The 20,806-nt window shown below is 41.1% G+C and overlaps 1 protein-coding gene across 1 annotated transcript in view; it reads left to right on the top strand.

Annotated features, from left to right (window-relative positions):
- The first annotated feature begins 255 nt into the window (after positions 1-255).
- LOC139376123 (A-type potassium channel modulatory protein DPP6-like) overlaps positions 256-20,806 on the top strand; it is a 117,189-nt gene continuing 96,638 nt past the window's right edge. The window contains exon 1 of the mRNA XM_071118333.1: positions 256-465. Within this exon, the coding sequence (XP_070974434.1) occupies positions 271-465 (195 nt within the window). The 5' untranslated portion in view covers positions 256-270. The remainder of the gene's footprint in view (positions 466-20,806) is intronic.

The raw sequence follows: 20,806 nt of genomic DNA, 5'->3' as shown, positions 1-20,806 counted from the left end.
GGACTTGCTGTTTAGCCTATAGGCCTCTCTGTTTTCTAATTAAAACAGGAAAAGGTTTTCAGTTTTAACACGTTATTTTATCGGGATTATTCACCTGTTGTCTTTGAACAATCTCCGCTTTATTCCAGAGGGAGACATTGGCCATCCGCCATCGGCTCTCTCCGAAGCGCACAGAAAAGAAGCAGTAGCCTACACATACAAGCAAGTCCCCAAAGACGAGAGCTGTCTCTTGCTTTGACATGCTGTAGGGGTTTTGTCTGGACTGGACTTATGGCTTCGCTGTATCAGAGATTCACCGGTAAGATTAATACAAATAACTCTTTCCCGCACCCACCTGAGGCCAGCCACCTACTCGGCGGACAGGTCGCGGATGAGGAGAACAACACAGGGAAGACCTCTCAGCCCGTCGCCGACGGCAGAGCCCATGTTCCCTACCGAAAGAAAAATGCGAGCGAGGACGAGCATGTAAGACCTTGTTCTAAACCTCTACTTTAAACTATTGGTGTATTGATTTTATAATTGAAAGCACCACCTGATTAATTGTTGACAACTTCAACTGATTGCATAGCCCCTGTCTGCTTTATATTTTTCGCCCCATCATTTGAGTGTACACTAACTATCATGCTGCTGCAATTATGTTCTTGGTTTACTCTTGCCTAAATGGTTTTGCAACTGAAACAGGGTGTGCTACCCCCGTGATTTTCAGATCAGCAGGCTATGAATTGCAGTATGATTTCTGAGCATCAGATGCTCCCTCAGTCGAGGCGTGGTTTCTATTGAAGAAACTTATTGTATCTGGATGGTTGGCCTTGTGTAGTGTCTGAATAGGCCGTCGCTCTCTGTGTTGTGGTACTTGCCCACTGTAACTGGTTAAAGTTGTATGTAACGGCATTTGAATACTCCTTCACAGCTCCCTGGTCTGTTGGTTGACAACTTGAAATTAATTCAAATTCAACTTTTGATATGTAGGTTAGATGCAAATTAAAACCCGATGTAATAACGTCAGGTTATTAATGTCCCTCTTTTGCAATCTAAGTATCTCATCGAAGTCGGCAAGCTTTCACGGGTTCTCGTTTTGCGAGGACTTTAATGTTTACATGTGGAGATCCAACAGATGAGTGTGTTCTGTAGCCCATGTTGATGATAATTAGACATAGGTCTACGCCTGATGTAGTCTGGTTTTACATTTGAATCATAATTAGTCTTCATTTTTGCGGCGAGGCTCAAGCCACTGTTACTTTCTATGGCCCTGTCCATGGTGCTGAAATTGGACATGAAGGCATTCCCTGCTTTTGTTAAAGAATTGGCCTCCTATTATAAATACAAATATTTAGTTCTTCATCGTCACGGTCGTTTTTGAACACTTCATGTTTTGTGTTGCTGTTAAAAAAACACTCAGCACAGGCGAGTCTAGGTTGAAATTTAGTTGAGTTGTCAACTAACATAAATTCAACGTGAAAACAACAAGAAATGTCACCATGTCATTGGATTTAGGTTTTTAAAAATATGAAATTCCCTTACATTGATGACTTTTGAGTGTTAACCTCTCATATATTTTCTCTCGGTAGAGATAGCGACCGCAACAAGGCTATATAGAGCCTGTCAATGTGAGGATGTCCCCGCTGCATTATTGATGTTTGTTGTAATGACAATCAGGCGATAAAGGGAGGAACGACCGACACTTTCTCTGTCACTGATACTGTTCTGTCGCGCTCAACACAGCACAACACAACGACACTGTCGTAGTGTGTCATGTTCCCTAATTTCCTGCCACAATGGCCACATGTATTGTATATCTCATTACAATATTAGTATCTTTCAATTTCATGATTTAACATGGTGGTGTATATTCGTTTTTTATTCTCTAGGGTTATTTCCAATACTTTCAAAAACAGATGGCTATGTTTCCTGTATCACCTTCAGCACGCCTTCAGTCCTGATATCCCCCAAGCAGTAGTGGAGTATGAAATTACCATTTGCCTCATGAGTTGAGGAGTTTCACAGTTTCTGGGGTGACATCTTGTTTTCTTGAACTCAGTGGGAATTAATAGTGTGTGTGTGTGTGTGTGTGTGTGTGTGTGTGTGTGTGTGTGTGTGTGTGTGTGTGTGTGTGTGTGTGTGTGTGTGTGTGTGTGTGTGTGTGTGTGTGTGTGTGTGTGTGAGTGCAATTATTTTATTATTAATACATAATAAAGGGGTCAATGTAAATAGTCCAGGTGGCCATTTGATTAACTGTTCAGCAGTCTTATGACTTGGGGGTAGAAGCTGTTCAGAAGCCTTTTGGTCCCAGACTTGGCGCTCCAGTATCGCTTGCCGTGCGGAAGCAGAGAGAATAGTCTATGCCTTTGGTGGTCTCGGACAATTTTTTGGGCCTTCCTCTGATACAGCCTCTGAGGTCCTGGATGACAGGTGAGTTCAGCCCCAGTGATATACTGGGCCGTAAGCACTACCCTCTGTAGCGCCTTGTGGTCGGAATCCAAGCAGTTGCCATAACAGGCAGTGAAGATGCTCTCAATGGTGCAGCTGTAGACCTTTTTGAGGATGTGAGGGCTCATGCCAAATATTTTCAGCCTCCTGGGGGGAAAGAGGCGTTGTCGTGCCCTCTTCTCTACTATGTTGGTGTGTTTGGACCATGATAGGTCCTTAGTGATGTGGACTCCGAGGAACTTGATGCTCTCGACCTGCTCCACTACAGCCCTGTCGATGTTAATGGGGGCCTGTTCGGCCCGCCGATTCCTGTAGTCCACAATAAGCCCCTTTGCCTTGCCCACATTGAGGGAGAGGTTGTTGTCCTGGCATCGCACTGCGTTGTCGGGCCTACCACTGTCGTGTCGTTGACAAACTTAATGATGGTGTTGGAATCGTGCACGTTGTTGCAGAGAGAGATGTTCAGTACCAGGGTCCTTAGCTTAGTGATGAGCTTGGAGGGCAGTATGGTGTTGAACGCTGAGCTGTAGTCAATGAACAGCATTCTAACGTAGGTGTTACTTTTGTCCAGGTGGGAAAGGGCAGTGTGGAGTTTGAAAGAGATTGCATCATCTGTGGATCTGTTGGGGTGGTTTGCGAATTGGAGTGAGTCTCGGGGGTCTGGAGTGCTGGAGTTGATGTGAGCCATGACTAGCCTTTTCAAAGCATTTCACGGCTACAAATGTGAGTGCTACGGGGCGGCAATCATTTAGACAGGTTACCTTGGCATTCTCTGGCACATGGACTATGGTGGTTTGCTTGAAACATGTAGATATCACAGACTGGATCAGGGAGAGGTTAAAAATGTCAATGAAGACACTTGCCAGCTAGTTATCGCATGCTCACCATGTAGCCTATATATGTTAACAGGATTATGTGGCATAGTACTATGGTATTATAGAGTCACCGGAGGGGATATCAGCCAGACTTCTTTCTCTTTCTCATTACCCTCTACTGCTAATGGCAGTCGGGGCTGAAATACAATAAAATGACTGTCATTAATCATTGCATGGCTGCTGCAGCCTAAAATAGGGTGACATTTAAAGGATAGTGACCTGTGGAGCAGGCTTCCTTTGTGAGCAGTAGCCATATTGACTTTCCCGGGGTGCCCAGCCAGCCAACAGAGGAGAACTCAAGCACATCCTATTGTTAAGTCCCTCCATCCCCTGACAAAGAAAGGTGACACACGAGTGTGCACTGTGCAGGAGAACTTGGTATCTAATGACTGAGTGGGAGATCGATTCATACATGTTTACTTACCTTTGAGTTCCTTATATTTTGAATTGAATTTAATTACCTTTATAGGCTAGCTAGGACATCAGTAAGCTTGGATTTTCATTGCTGTGGGGCACTGGGGAGTGGTGAGCTATGTGAATTGCTGTGTGAATGTTTATACACTTTTGTTTACTGACAATAAAGCTAACATCCAATGAGACACATTTCTGCCACTTTTATACAGAATTCATTAAAGCTCACAAATTCCATGTGGCAATTAGGTCTGTAATTACTATTGTGTACTGAAACACTTGCATCCCTGCTGAACTATAATGGGCAATTCATCACAATAGACTCAAGGGATCATTTCCTGAAAGTGTGATCTGATCCGCTTTGCTATTCAGCAACAGCCGTAGGAAGTTTATCACCTTGTATTCTTCACATTTCAATTGAAAGCTGAACATAATGTTGAAATGTAAAACCGGGTTTTTATATAGCACAGCAGTTTTATTTTCAACCAATTATCAAAAGAGTTAGTCTCTCCCTTGGTCGATGACGATAACCACTCAAGTGTGTCCTGAAACAGAGAAGAAAGACAGAAGTATCATACTCTCTGTCTGGGGAGCCTGCTGGGTAAGATTAGGTGTGAAACAGCATGGGTAGTTGGCTACAAAGATTTTCTCCAGGGACTAACATGTTATGTTATTCTCCCTGACTATTCTCTCTCTCTCTCTCTCTCTCTCTCTCTCTCTCTCTCTCTCTCTCTCGTTGATATGAGTGTTGTTTTTTTGCTTATTTCTCAGTATACAACATTTCAGATAAATATTGCAAGTTATTTATCCTAAAACAAAGCTCATTTCAACTCTGCTGTTTTTCCCAAAACATTACATAAGAATGACTCATAAAGATTCAATTTAGAACAATATCATACACATTATTTTATTTGATCAAGAGAATAGCCATTGAAATCTGATCAAACATGAAGACCCCTTCCTAGTAGGCACATTATTCTGTTATCATGTACTCACTTTGTCTGGTACTGATTTGGCATGGGAGTTCAAAGGGCATGATTGAAGTGGGAGATGTTTCATTGAGATGGGTACTGTTACTCTGGTTGGTAGACAAGGGCAGCCTCATCTAGCTCCATCTGTCTGTTAGTCCGAGAATAGAATAAACTCCTGCTAGTCTGTTCTGCTCTGGACCCACTCCTGCCCGTCCAGACAATTTTGGTCTGGATAGTAGCTACTATAAGCACACACTCTAGATTTGTGCAGTTAGCCCTGAGTCAAGCTTGGCCTAAATCACAGGCACCACTCCAGTGTTGGGGGACGACAAAGTTTGGAAGAAAAACCAAATAGGAGTGAGATTCTCTTAAAAGGATGGCATTTGTCAAATAATGCTTTTCTCGGAGTGGCTTGAGTCTGGGTCAAGGAGAGCTGCCACAGAGCTTACTAAGAGCATATTATTCTCTTTCCTCCCATAGTCCATATTAATAGCTGTGGCAATGCAATTAACAACATCCTGCTATTATGCCCCGGGATATGGCTGCATCATTAGGCCTTCCACGTGCTTTACTGCTGTTCGGGACGCTCTGCCACTTACATGTAGATGCTAGTCTGATAGCAGACAATGAGTCAGATAGTGGATGGTTTGTGTAGCCCAGAGCCATCTTTATACAGTATGTCTCTGGTATATCCATCCATCCAGGCCATGCCCATTCTCCCTGTCGTAAAGAACAGAGAGTGAACTTAGCAGCCTGCCACCCATAGAAATAGAATGACTAATTCTCTTTTATGCTAATATAATTTTATGTCTATGCGGCCACCGAGGCCATCTTCTCCTCACCACACCACAGCCTCCTCAGCTAGGACCTCCTGCTCTGTGTTGCCATGGTTTCAAAGATGAAGAGGGTGAGGCATAATCTCTCCTCACTCACTCTTGCTTCCTGGGTGCCATTTGTTTGCCATCTGGAGATGACGCAGCATACACATGATGCCCCTACCAAGGACATGCCACTCGCTCAAACCATGGCGACTGACATGATGCATTTGCCTAGAATGGCAGTTGAATTGCTTCTCCTAAACAAACAGGTTTAGATGAAAGCCCAAAACTGGGCCTATTATGTATTATCTGGAGGCGGCGTATGAATATGATCCTTTTTACCTCTCCTGAGTGCTCTGTCTGTTAACGTGGACGCTCTTTCTGTCACTGGGTATCTATCGACCTGTTTCCTGAACCTGCTGCCCTGCCCCCAGGGGCCTCTCAACAGGCCTTGCATCCCCTCTGCTCTGCCGTGCCGCCGCCCCTCCGAGGTCTGTCTGTCGCACCGTGCCATCTATCATCCCCGGCCATGCAGCCACGCCCCTCTACATTCTTGTCTGTCAATAGCACATCAAAGTGGCCCTACTGTAGCACAGTTGCGCTGCCTTATCCCAGATCTGTCTGTGCTGTCTTGCCAACAACTATGTCATTGTCCAAAATATGTTTCATTATCGTGACAAAGCTAGAGCTGCCTACCTCCCAGCTATCACATTTGTCTCCTTGAAAGTTGTGGGAACGTATGTTTTTGGTTTCACATTGGTTATGGGAATGAAGCTATATGTTTCCTGACTGGTAAATCTGAACCCTTTTCAAACATTCTGAGAACAGAAGTGAACATTTTGCCTGTTCTGGGAATGTTTATTTTTTTAGGTTGCAGGGAGGTTTTAAGAACGTTTTACTCTGGTTCCTTGAAAGTTTTTCTGGGAGGTTTTATTAACGCTCTGAGAACAGAAATTCTAGGTTATTTAGAGGTTTTTTTTATAGCTTCATTAAACTTTCCCAATACGATTTTTAATAACACTGCTAGCTTATTTTGGGGTAACTTTTTTGAGCCCCAAGCACAGATGGGACATATGGAAATTCATTTCCTTAGGCATTAATCATGTAAACACATTTATTTTTTATTGTGTCATGGCAGCAGTGAGATTTGAAGCTATGAGCTTGTGTTTTCTATCCATGGAAATAATCCACTGCGGCACCAGGATGGAGGTAGAATACCATGTTTGTTTTTTTACGGATACAAAGCTGTTCATTTTAGTCTATTCAAACAGGCCCCATTTCAAATGAAACAAGCAGTCATTCAGATCAGGTCAGGCTGAATAATGCGAGAGTAGTATCCTTCGTAGGAAGTGCCTACATTATTACGTATATTATTTGTCAATTGTGGGAATTAATTCATGTACAGTATATACTGTGTATATAATGTATCGGCCAGTCACTCCAATCTTAATTCTATTATATATATATATATATATATATATATATATATATATACAGTGCCTTGCGAAAGTATTCGGCCCCCTTGAACTTTACGACCTTTTGCCACATTTCAGGCTTCAAACATAAAGATATAAAACTGTATTTTGTGAAGAATCAACAACAAGTGGGACACAATCATGAAGTGGAACGACATTTATTGCAAATTTCAAACTTTTTTAACAAATCAAAAACTGAAAAATTGGGCGTGCAAAATGATTCAGCCCCTTTACTTTCAGTGCAGCAAACTCTCTCCAGAAGTTCAGTGAGGATCTCTGAATGATCCAATGTTGACCTAAATTACTAATGATGATAAATACAATCCACCTGTGTGTAATCAAGTCTCCGTATAAATGCACCTGCACTGTGATAGTCTCAGAGGTCCGTTAAAAGTGCAGAGAGCATCATGAAGAACAAGGAACACACCAGGCAGGTCCGAGATACTGTTGTGAAGAAGTTTAAAGCCGGATTTGGATACAAAAAGATTTCCCAAGCTTTAAACATCCCAAGGAGCACTGTGCAAGCGATAATATTGAAATGGAAGGAGTATCAGACCACTGCAAATCTACCAAGACCTGGCCATCCCTCTAAACTTTCAGCTCATACAAGGAGAAGACTGATCAGAGATGCAGCCAAGAGGCCCATGATCACTCTGGATGAACTGCAGAGATCTACAGCTGAGGTGGGAGACTCTGTCCATAGGACAACAATCAGTCGTATATTGCACAAATCTGGCCTTTATGGAAGAGTGGCAAGAAGAAAGCCATTTCTTAAAGATATCCATAAAAAGTGTCGTTTAAAGTTTGCCACAAGCCACCTGAGAGACACACCAAACATGTGGAAGAAGGTGCTCTGGTCAGATGAAACCAAAATTGAACTTTTTGGCAACAATGCAAAACGTTATGTTTGGCGTAAAAGCAACACAGCTGAACACACCATCCCCACTGTCAAACATGGTGGTGGCAGCATCATGGTTTGGGCCTGCTTTTCTTCAGCAGGGACAGGGAAGATGGTTAAAATTGATGGGAAGATGGATGGAGCCAAATACAGGACCATTCTGGAAGAAAACCTGATGGAGTCTGCAAAAGACCTGAGACTGGGACGGAGATTTGTCTTCCAACAAGACAATGATCCAAAACATAAAGCAAAATCTACAATGGAATGGTTAAAAAATAAACATATCCATGTGTTAGAATGGCAAAGTCAAAGTCCAGACCTGAATCCAATCGAGAATCTGTGGAAAGAACTGAAAACTGCTGTTCACAAATGCTCTCCATCCAACCTCACTGAGCTCGAGCTGTTTTGCAAGGAGGAATGGGAAAAAATGTCAGTCTCTCGATGTGCAAAACTGATAGAGACATACCCCAAGCGACTTACAGCTGTAATCGCAGCAAAAGGTGGCGCTACAAAGTATTAACTTAAGGGGGCTGAATAATTTTGCACGCCCAATTTTTCAGTTTTGATTTGTTAAAAAAGTTTGTCGTTCCACTTCATGATTGTGTCCCACTTGTTATTGATTCTTCACAAAAAAATAAAGTTTTATATCTTTATGTTTGAAGCCTGAAATGTGGCAAAAGGTATATATATATATATAAATATATATATTCAACTATATATATATATATATATATATATATATATACTGTATAACACAGCATTGTTGAATACTTGTTTTTGGTTGGCTAGAAAGGCATTCTAGAATGGACATTAAAACCAGAGAACGAGACAGTTGGAAAAGATATCGGGACAGGTGGAAAAGATATCGGGGCACCTTGCAATCATGACGCAACAAAAATAATGCTCAATATATGGCGCATTGAACAGTCAGCCCTGTGCAGAAATGTTTTTCAACAGAATTGGCGCAATGAATACACCCCTGATCACACACGTACATAGTTCACTTTCATAGCAGCCACATACAACCAGTATATATAATTCCTTCTCGCATCTATCTACGAGCTCTCTTCCTCTCACCTTTTCCCTTTCGCTTGTGGACTTCAGTGCACAACACCTCAGCTGTCTGTGACCAGGCCAAACCTTCATATCATGACCACTAACCACTACACACAGCCACACAACCTACATCGTTGTCAGGTCAAAGTCAACATAGCCACTAGAACTGACACGTTATTAAACCCGGTACAGTCATGAACTACAGTGTACAGTCAGCAGCAAGCAGAATAGCAGTCACACCAGTGGACCCCGGTGGCAATAAGTGAATAAAACCAAAAGCTTACCATGACTTGGAAGAGTTCCAGTGTTGGATAGCCATAGCCAGCTACCTCCCTTTCCTTTCCCTTCCTCTCTGTTTGAGCCAGGTGTTTGAGTAGTCTTGACTAGCTAGCTGCATTTGATGCTAGCTAAATAAGTGAAAGTGAAAAATATATATATATTACGAAATATAGCTCTCTCTCTCTCTTTCTCTCTCTCTTTCTCTCTCTCTCTGTCTTCTCTTTAATTTTGGAAGAAATTAATTCGTTCAAAACTATTCAACTATTGTCTTTCTCTTTGAGTCAACTACTCACCACCTTATATGCACTGCAGTGCTAGCTAGCTGTAGCTTATACTTTCAGGACTAGGTTCATTCTCTGATCCTTTGATTGGGTGGACAACATGTCAAGAGCTCTGATAGGTTGAAGGACGTCCTCTGGAAGTTGTCATAATGACTGTGTAAGTCTACGGAAAGGGATGAGAACCATCAGGCTACACAATGGTACTACCCTACAGAGTGCTGCTGAGGCTACTGTAGACCTTCATTGCAAAACAGTGTGTTTTAATGAATTATTTGGTGACGTGAATATATTTAGTATAGTTTTAACCTCTTCCTCCTCTTGAGGAGCCTCCACTGGCCTGCACATGCAGACCGTACAAAGTTACAGAAAGATAAACCAACAACCACACAAACCAAAGTAGGATATATTGTAAATGCTAACATTTATTTGTTTTTGCAATGACATATTTATTTTGGAGCATCTCATGACCCAACGTGGTGAGTGAGGAACATGAATTTCTCTGGTCCCTACTGTTGCAGTCATGAGGCAAGCGGTGCTATGCTGTCAAATCCTCCCACATGTATCTAGTTTGACCTGTAGTTTTCAGCAACTGGTATTTTGAATTTGGTTGTCATATTGGCAGCTTTGCTAGCAACAAACTATTTAGATAGCTTCTAAGCTAGTGTTTGACCAGTGTGGACTGTCCTGATGGGAAGGCTAACTTTGCTAGCTATGCCACGCGAAATCGGGCATTATCAGCTCATTGTTATGGATGTTACTAAATTAATGTCAATGGAAAGCAGCTACTTTGCTGTTATTCTGTCTGCAGAGGTTGTGACTGTGTTAGCCGTAGCTACTGTAGCTGGTTAGCTAGCAAGCGAGGGATAAGAACGTTACCAACGAGCATGGCAAGGGAACATAAAGAAAGAACGACTGGGTCAACACCAAATATTGAACTAATCGAATGAACGACTGGGTTGTGTCTCTAACAAACAAAAGATGAGAAAGTATGAATTTGCTTTTAAAAATTAAATCAATTAATCAATGTATTTCTACTGGTAAATGTGTGCTTTAGTATTGTTTTCTCTGGCAACTGAAGCAAAAGTGGTATAAACGCCTCCGTTTAAACTCAGTTTTTCACAATTCCTGACATTTAATCCAAATAAAAATTCCCTGTCTTAGGTCAGTTACGATCGCCACTTTATTTTAAGAATGTGAAATATCAGAATAATAGTAGAGAGAATAATTTATTTCAGCTTTTATTTCTTTCATCACATTCCCAGTGGGTCAGAAGTTTACATACACTCAATTTGTATTTGGCAGCATTGCCTTTAAATTGTTTAACTTGGGTCAAACGTTTCAGGTAGCCTTCCACAAGCTTCCCACAATAAGTTGGGTGAATTTTGGCCCATTCCTCCTGACAGAGCTGGTGTAACTGAGTCAGGTTTGTAAGGCCTTCTTGCTCGCACACGCTTTTTCAGTATTGCTCACACATTTTCTATAGGATTGAGGTCAGGGCTATGTGATGGCCACTCCAATACCTTGACTTTGTTGTCCTTTTGCCAGAACTTTGGAAGTATGCTTGGGGTCATTGTCCATTTGGACGACCCATTTGCGACCAAGCTTTAACTTCCTGACTGATGTCTTGAGATGTTGCTTCAATATATCCACATAATTTCCCTTTCTCATGATGCCATCTAGTTTGTGAAGTGCACCAGTCCCTCCTGCAGCAAAGCACCCCCACAACATGATGCTGCCACCCCTGTGCTTCACGGTTGGGATGGTGTTCTCCGGCTTGCAAGCCTCCCCTTTTTCCTCCAAACTTAACGATGGGCATTATGGCCAAACAGTTCTATTTTTGTTTCATTCAGACCAGAGGACATTTCTCCAAAAAGTACAATCTTTGTCCCCATGTGCAGTTGCAAAATGTAGTCTGGCTTTTTTATGGCGATTTTGGAGCAATGGCTTCTTCCTTGCTGAGCGGCCTTTTAGATTATGTTGATATAGGACTCGTTTTACTCTGGATATAGATACTTTTGTACCTGTTTCCTCCAGCTTCACAAGGTCCTTTGCTGTTGTTCTGGGATTGATTTGCACTTTTCGCACCAAAGTACGTTCATTTCTAGGAGACAGAACATGTCTCCTTCCTGAGCAGTATGATGGCTGCATGGTGTTTATACTTGTGTACTATTGTTTCTACAGATGTACGTGGTACCTTCAGGCATTTGGAAATTGCTCCCAAGGATGAACCAGACTTGTGGAGGTCTACAGTTTTTTTCTGATTTCTTGTCTGATTTCTTTTGATTTTCCCATTATGTAAAGCAAAGAGGCTCTGAGTTTGAAGGTAGGCCTTGAAATACATCCACTGATACACCTACAATTGACTCAAATTATGTCAATTAGCCTATCAGAAGCTTCTAAAGCCATGACATAATTTTCTGGAATTTTCCAAGCTGTTTAAAGGCACAGTCAACTTAGTGTATGTAAACTTCTGACCCACTGGAATTGTGATACAGTGAATTATAAGTGAAATAATCTGTCTGTAAACAATTGTTGGAAAAATTACTTGTGTCATGCACAAAGTAGATGTCCTAACCGACTTGCCAGAACTAGTTTGATAACAAGAAATTTGTGGAGTGGTTGAAAAACGAGTTTTAATGACTCTAACCTAAGTGTATGTAAACTTCTGACTTCAACTGTATGTACGGCAGGACCAAATCGAAAGGATAGGTAGGAGCAAGCCCATGTAATGCTTTGTAGGTTAGCAGTAAAACCTTGAAATCAGCCCTAGCCTTAACAGGAAGCCAGTGTAGAGATGCTAGCACTGGAGTAATATGATCACATTTTTTGGTTCTAGTCAAGATTCTAGCAGCCGTGTTTAGCACTAACGGAAGTTTATTTAGTGCATTATCCAGGTAGCCGGAAAGTAGAACATTGCAGCAATACTCCATCACTCTCCTTGGTCAAATAACCCTTACACAGCCTGGAAGTGTGTTTTGGGTCATTGTCCTGTTGAAAAACACATTTTAGTTCCATTAAGCGCAAACCAGATGGAATGGGGTATCGCTACAGAATGCTGTGGTAGCCATGCTGGTTACTTGTGCCTTAAAGTCAAAATAAATCTCAGTCAGTGTCAAAAGCAAATCACCCCAAACCATCACACCTCCTCCTCCATGCTTCATGGTGGGAACCACTCACGTGGAAATCATCTGTTTATCTACTCTGCGTCTCACAAAGACACGGCGGTTGGAACCAAAAATCTCAAATTTGGACTCATCAGACCAAAGGACAGATTTCCACCGGTCTAATGTCCATTGCTTGTGTTTCTTGGCCCAATAAAGTCTCTCCTTCTTACCGGTGTCCTTTAGTAGTGGTTTCTTTGCAGCAATTCAACCATGAAGGCTTGATTCACGCAGTCTCCTCTGAACAATGTTGAGATGTGTTTGTTACTTGAACTCTGTGAAGCATTTATTTGGGCTGCAATCTGAGGTGCAGTTAACGGTAATGAACCTATCCTCTGAAGCAGCGGTAACTCTGGGTCTTCCTTTCCTGTGGCGGTCCTCATAAGAGCCAGTTTCATCATTCTGTTTGATGGTTTTTGCGACTGCACTTGAAGAAACTTTCAAAGTTCTTGAAATTTTCCGGATTGACTGACCTTCATGTCTTAAAGTAATGATGGGCTGTCTTTAACCAAATAGGGCAATCTCCTGTATACTGTACCACCCCTACCTTGTCACAACACAACTGATTGGCTCAGATGCATTAACAAGGAAAGAAATTCCACAAATGAACTTTTATGAAGGCACACATGTTAATTTAAATTAATTCCAGGTGACTACTTCATGAAGCTGGTTGAGAGAATGCCAAGAGTGTGCAAAGCCTTCATCAAGGCAAAAGGTGGCTACTTTGAAGAATCTAAAATATAATATATATTTTGATTTGTTTAATACTTTTTTGGTTATTACATGATTCCATATGTGTTATTGAATAGTTTTGATGTCGTCACTATTATTCTACATCGTAGAAAATAGTATAAATAAAGAAAACCCTAGAATGAGTAGGTGTGTCCAAACTTTACTGGTGCTGTATATCCAGTCTACACTTTTTATCCAAAAGTTTGTGGACATCCCTTCAAATTAGTGGATTTGGCTATTTCAGCCACATCCTTTGCTGACAGGTGTATAAAATTGAGCACAAATCCATGCAATCTCAACAGACAAACATTGGAATGTAGAATGGCCTTACTGAAGAGCTTAGTGTCTTTTAACTGAGTAGTAGTGTAATAATGTTATATGTATCAAGGCACAAGGCGAGACCCAGATGCAGACATAAGAGGCAGAAGGTTGGAGTCTTACAATATTTAATAATCCAAAGTGGTAGGCAAGAGAATGGTCGTGGACAGACAAAAAGGTCAAACCAGATCAGAGTCCAGGAGGTACAGAGGTCTGGCAGGAGGGTACAGAGTCCAGATACAGGCAAGGGTCAAAACCGGGAGGACTAGAAAAAGGAGAATAGCAAAAAGGAGTACGGGAAAAACGTTGGTTGACTTGACTAAACATACACGACGAACTGGCACAGAGACAGGAAACACAGGGATAAATACACTGCGGTAAATAAGCAACACCTGGAACAGGTGAAACAGATCAGGGTTTGACAATATTATGTACTGTTTTATCTTTTGTTTATATGTAATGTTAGTGCCTTAATGTGTTTGGAACCCAAGAAGAGTAGCTGCTGCCTTGTCAACAGCTAATGGGCATCTCTAATAAATACAAAAGCAAATAGTGGCACCGTCATAGAAAGCCAACTTTCCAACAAGTCAGCTTGTCAGATTTCTGCTCTGCTATCTTCAACTGTAACTGCTGTTATTGTGAAGTGAAAACGTCTAGGAGCAACAACGGCTCAGCCATGAAGTGGTAGGCCACACAAGCTCACATAACGGGACCGCCGAATGCTGAAGAGCATAGAGTGTAAAAATCGTCTGTTCTCTTTTGCAACACGCACTACTACTGCAACACGCACTACTAATGTCAGCAGAGAACTAGGGCCCTTAGTTCCAGTGAAGGGAAATCTTAACGCTACAGCACACAATGACATTCTAGACAATTCTGTGCTTCCAACTTTGTGGCAACAGTTTGGGGAAGGCTCTTTCCTGTTTCAGCATGACAATGCACATGTGCACAAAGCAGTAAGAAAATCAGCTGAACTTCATTCTTCTATTGTCGGCCTGAAATCCTCCCTGAATGATCTCCTTTTGAGAACGACTGAGGGATGCATTAGCACCGTTGAAGATACCGTCACCCGACATGAGCAGGTGAACAAACAGCTGCAGAAGGACAATGCTTATCTCAAAAACAAGGTGGACCGGAACCAGAGCAGTACCCCAGTATCTCTACTTGCACATTCATCTTCTGCACATCTATCACTCCAGTGTTTAATTGCTATTTTGTAATTACTTCGCCACCATGGCCTATTTATTGCCTTACCTCCCTTATCTTACCTCATTTGCACACACATTATATAGACTTTTTCTACTGTATTATTGATTGTATGTTTGTTTATTCCATGTGTAACTCTGTGTTGTTGTCTGTGTCACACTGCTTTGCTTTATCTTGGCCAGGTCGCAGTTGTAAATGAGAACTTGCTCTCAACCTTCCTACCTGGTTAAATAAAGGTGAAATACATGTTTTAAAATGTAGCAATATCCGTGTGGTAGGGTTGAAGGAGGACAGCGAAAGGGCCGAGATCACGTCTGTTTTTTCACTGAGTGGATCACTGATGACCTGGGCATAATCAACTTCACCAAGCAGCTGGAAATCGAATGCACCCACAGAACCTTAACACCAAAACCCACACCAGATGAGCCCCCACTGGCCATCCTGATCAGGTTCCTCCGGTTTCCAGGACAGGGAGAAGATACTGTGATTTGCAAGAGCTAAATGGGATGTCACCATCGATGGCAAGAGGGTCAGCCTTATCCCGATATGAGCGCAGATCTCGCCAGACGTCGCAAGCAGTTCAAGCCAGCCACCAAAGCCCCAAAGAAGAACATCACCTGGCTACCTCATTCAGCCTGCGCGGATGAAAGTTCAGTACAAAGGCCAAAGTCATCTCTTCCACACACCCGGAGAAGTGTTCACTTTTCTCAAAGAACTGAGCGCTTGATTCACAATGGTCTATCCATGGGATTTGACGCAGCTTATTGCATTTTTTGTTTGTTTGTGCTGTCCTGGGACTGAACTGCTGAATTTGGAATTTGGATCTGTTTACCCCGAATTCGGCCGCTACAGGTGATTGAGACATTTTCAACAAACAATTATTTTTTCCGTGGTGAGTTCTATTATATTTACAGGAGTATATATTTAGGTTTGGACAATATCCACTGGGCGAAGCAAATTAGCATGCCTAGGCCCATTGCTTTTTCCCTCATTTATGTTTCTCCTCTTCTCCTGAAAAGAGACTCAAGCAGCCCTGGTTGTTGAGAGTACATTTTTCAGCCATAAATGTCTAATCACAGCATTTTTTTCTACGTAGAGAGCTTGTAGGCTTTGGTTTTAGTTTATGCCAAAGTTTAGCTAGTAAGAGTAAGATGGAAAGCGAGCAACAACGTATCTCTACAAGTGTTCTCGTGTTTGATTGTTGGGATTGTGGTTTTAGTCCAACAATCAGGTTGGAAGGTGTTTATGGTTTGTTTCTATGTTAAATGCCATTTCTTTCCTAAGAAACACATAGGTCACTTCAAGCTTATGTTGAAACGTTACCTGATTATTTACATATGAGTGATTACCATTCAGTTATATATTTGAAACCCAACTCATGCCCACAAGATGCCCAACCAACAAAAATATGTCACATTAAAAGAGTCTATACATACCTTAAGAAATTAAAGGCTGACATTGTGTTCTTGCAAGAAACACATCTTATACTGTCAGTGAATCCATGAAATTAAAGAGGGAATGGGGAGGACAAGTTTTTGTGTCCTCTTTAATAAGTAGACACATCCCATTTTGTATCAGCAACACCATCTCTGATCCCTTAGGCAGGTTTGTTTTGTTGCAGGGGCATGCATTCGGAGTCTTGGAGCCTATTGAATATTTAAGCTCCTAACCTCGATGACCATATGTTTGTTCAGAATGTCTTCCTGGTGGGAGGAGATTTAAATGTTTGTTTAGATACAGTTCTTTATTGGTCCTCTGATAAACCCTCCTCTCTTACCAAAGCCGTCAGGCTCACCATGTCATTCATGAAGGATCTCAATTTACTAGATGTCTGGAGACAGATGCACCCACAGGATAGGGACTACTCTTTTTATTCACATCCACCCAACACTCACACATGCATAGATAACTTTTTACTATCAACCCAACTGTTTCATAGAGTGTTATAAACTGCTTTGAGCCCTGAATGTTGACAGCCATGGTATATCAGACCGTATACCACGGGTATGACAAATCATATATTTTTACTGCTCTAATTACTTTGATTAACAGTTTATAATTGCAATAAGGCACCTTGGGGATTTGTGATATATGGCCAATATACAACGGCTAAGGGCTGTGTCCAGGCACTACGACACATCTGTCGTATCTTTGCCATCTACCACATCCCCTCGGGCCTTATTGCTTAATTGGATTCCAATTATCTCTCCAGAATTGCCTACTGACCATTCCCCTCTTATTGCCAATCTCTATTCCTACCAAGGTAAATGGAGCATGAAGATGGAGACTAAATTCTGCATTTCTGAAGCAACCTGAATTTTTGCATTCATCAAAGAGCAGATCAATATTTTTATATTGACAAACAAACCCTTCGCTCTTGACAGTTTCATTCTTTGAGACACATTGAAAGCCTATACAAATCATTGCCTATACTTAAGGGTTGAAGAAAAAACACAGTGCTGAACTGAATGTCCTTGAATCTGAAACCTTTGAGCTAGAGAAAACCTACCAAAAAGCCAGACTAAAGACCTATACAGGCATTTGGTAAATAAAAAACTAAAATATAATACTCTGAACACGTATCAAGCTAAGAGGGCCATTACTAAATCAAAATAGCATTACTACGAACTTGGAGGGAAAGCACACAAAGTATTGGCATGGCAACTGAAAGCAGAGGAAAGTAAGAGGACAATTAATGCTATAGAAACTCTTACTAATGAGATATCTTTCAACCCTACTGAAATTAATGATGCTTTTAAGAAATACTACGAGGACCTCTATACTTCCGAATCAAGAGTTGATCTATCAGAGATGGACTCTTTTCTCTCCTCTCTCAACCTCCCATGCCTGTCAGAGGAAGCCAGAGAGCACCTGAGTGAACAAGTTTCAGTTCCTGAATTGTTGGAAGCCATTAAATCTTTACCTTCTAATAAATCTCCTGGGGAGGATGGCTTCCCCTGAATTTAAAACTTCTTAGGGCTAGGGGTCCCGCTAGTGCAATTCAATTAAATAATCATAAATAATATTGATTTAAAAAATGTATGTACATATAAATAAATGTCTTATATCAGCTGAAAGCTTAAGTTCTTGTTTATCTAACTGCACTGTCCGATTTATAGTAGCTATTACAGCGAAAACATGCCATGCGATATTTTGAGGACGGCGCCCAACATCAAAATATTTTTCCACTGGTACAGGTTTCAAACGTTCACAAATAACGATTAAATATTTACTAACTTTTTGAAAATCTTCCTCTGATTTGTCATCCAAAGGGTCCCAGCTATAACATGTAGAGTCGTTTTCTTTATATCCCAATGGCGCCATCGATTTGAGTAATCCACTCATTCAACGTGTTTCAACAAGTCAAAATATGTTTTTATTTATTCCTCAGATACCCTAAAATGTAATCAAACTATAATATTTCTTACGGAAATAATATTTCTTACGTAATAATATTTCTTACGTATGTTCAAAAGGAAACCGATTTTAGCAGGTGTGTCCTGTCTTCATGTCATACGCAAACATGAATTTCCAAGACTGTGTCCCTGTACTAAAATGGATATTTCTTATTCGTTTCTGAAGTTACAAGCCCGACACCTTGAACATATACTGCTCACACCCTTTGGAAGCCATAGGAATTGCATCCAGGGAGCTAATTTTCAATATGACCTTTTTCTTGCTTTTCTAAGATGATGGTCTCTCTCTCTCCCAAAAAAATCTGGTTGGTTTTTCTTTGGATTTTTCCTACCATATCTATTGTGTTAAATTCTCCTACATTATTTTAACATTTCCACAAACTTCAAAGTGTTTTCTTTCCAATGGTACCAATTATATGCATATCCTGGATTCAGGGCATGAGCAACAGGCAGTTTACTTTGGGCACGTCATTCAGGCGGAAATTGAGAACAGCCCCGAGGAGCTGTTGGTACCCTTATCTTATGGAAGTACTTAAAAAGTGGGGAGAACAATTGCTTTCCAGAGTCTTTCTCTCAAACTGTGATTACAGTAATTCACAAGAAAGGTTAAAAATCCGCCAAAGTGCGCCTCCTATAGACCAATCTCTCTCCTTAATACAAATTCTAAACTTGTCACCAAGATGCTATCTAAGAGACTGGAGGCATGCCTCCCCCTGCTGGTCAACCCAGATCAGACTGGCTTCATGATTAATAGATTGTCCTCCAATAATCTCAGAAGGTTCTTTGATATAATTCACCTTGCTAACAAAAACAAAATACCTAGTGTCGCAGTCTCTCTCGATGCAAAAAAGGCCTTTGATAGGGTTGAATGGCCATACCTCTTTCGCGTTTTGGAAAAGTTCAGTTTAGGCACCGTGTTTGTAAACTGGATACGATTACTCTACAAATCTCCTAAAGCTAGGATTGCTACCAATGGGATTACTGTCCCCTCTTTCCCTCTCTATAGGGGGAACAGACAAAGGTTGCCCTATTAGTCCCCACCTCTTCGCCTTCGCCATCAAACCGTTAGTTGAGGCCATTAGAACATGCCCTGACACACTGTAAGTGTATTTCACAAAATTCAAAATCCCATAAAATGCATCATTGTGGACCTCATTGTGGACCTCCCTGAAGCAAATGTGTTCCTTGTGAGGAGAGGGACCTATGTACCGAATGTCATGATTTTAGGTTAAACGGGGTGAATGGCTTGACCTTTTAAAGATATCGATATCTGGCCAATCAGTGTAATTTTATAAATGCCAGAATATCTATGGCAAGACACATCATTCACCCAAGTTTCGTTATAATCGGGCTAGTGTTGTCAGAGATATCTCATGTGACTAACGTACAAACAAACGTACAGAGACAGATCCACAGTCCCCTCCCCGATTTCATTGTGGTGCCTCAAAAATGTCTTGTGATAGATTCTGTAAATGTCCATATTCTGGAATCAAAGTATGTTTGTTCACAACATTATAAACATGTATACTTATATACATTCAAACTGTTAGCTGCAGGCACACACCTCATACGTTGGAAGAAGAGAAGCAGGAAGAGAAGCCCAATATTCATTATGTTTTCAGGTTTGTAACATTTACAATCTTTCTTTCGTTTTTGAAATCTAGAGATAATATGTTTATCTAAGCTGTGATGAGTTTTCTCGTTATTTTGATCATTTAAGTGTTTTGATTGAGTGAAAAGCTTTATTTAGTAAAGATTTGTATATCTAACCCAAGATAGACCACAGTCTGTCGTTTCCAATGGGAGCAAATGAATCATAGTGGGCAGAACAAGGAAGGAGATCCTATTGGCGCGTTCTAGCTAAAGTTAACTAAACAAACACTAACTAGATGGTAACTACCAGATAGCTAGGTAGCTACATAAATAGTTGAGCTAGCTTTAGCTATGTTATGAAAATTGGATTGTTATGAAAATTGGATTTGAATGTACTTGAGAATGTGTGAAAGTGTTTGCCATGATATATTTGGTATGCCGTTTTAATTTTCAGCTTTCTTTAGCGATGTCACTGCATTATAGAATACTTTATTCTTATTTCTGTTCTATACTTATATTTTTCAGAGTAAGTAATGTATCTGCTGCATCCAGGGATGGAGGTGAAGATCTTGAGGGAGGCTGCAGAAACAAACTTTTAAACGAAAGGTAACTTCTAGGCATTGAAAAAAACATATGGACGTTTTTGTTTTCCATTGTATTTTTAATAACATGTAGAAAATACACTTTATGGCACTGTCAAGAAGCATTATGACCATCATAATCATATAAGCCAGATAGGCCTATCACATACAGCACATGCCCTTGTGTCAGTCATCAGTCACAAAGAGGGTGTCTTATCCTGCTCCTAAAATCTGCTCCTGCATTCATCCCAGTCATCAGCAATAGAGGTCTAACACATGTCTGACAGCAATGTCACAACCGGTCTAAA

This window comes from Oncorhynchus clarkii, chromosome 20 (genome assembly GCF_045791955.1).
Source record: "Oncorhynchus clarkii lewisi isolate Uvic-CL-2024 chromosome 20, UVic_Ocla_1.0, whole genome shotgun sequence".
Lineage (NCBI taxonomy): Eukaryota > Metazoa > Chordata > Actinopteri > Salmoniformes > Salmonidae > Oncorhynchus > Oncorhynchus clarkii.
This window is presented reverse-complemented; position numbering and strand designations above follow the sequence as displayed.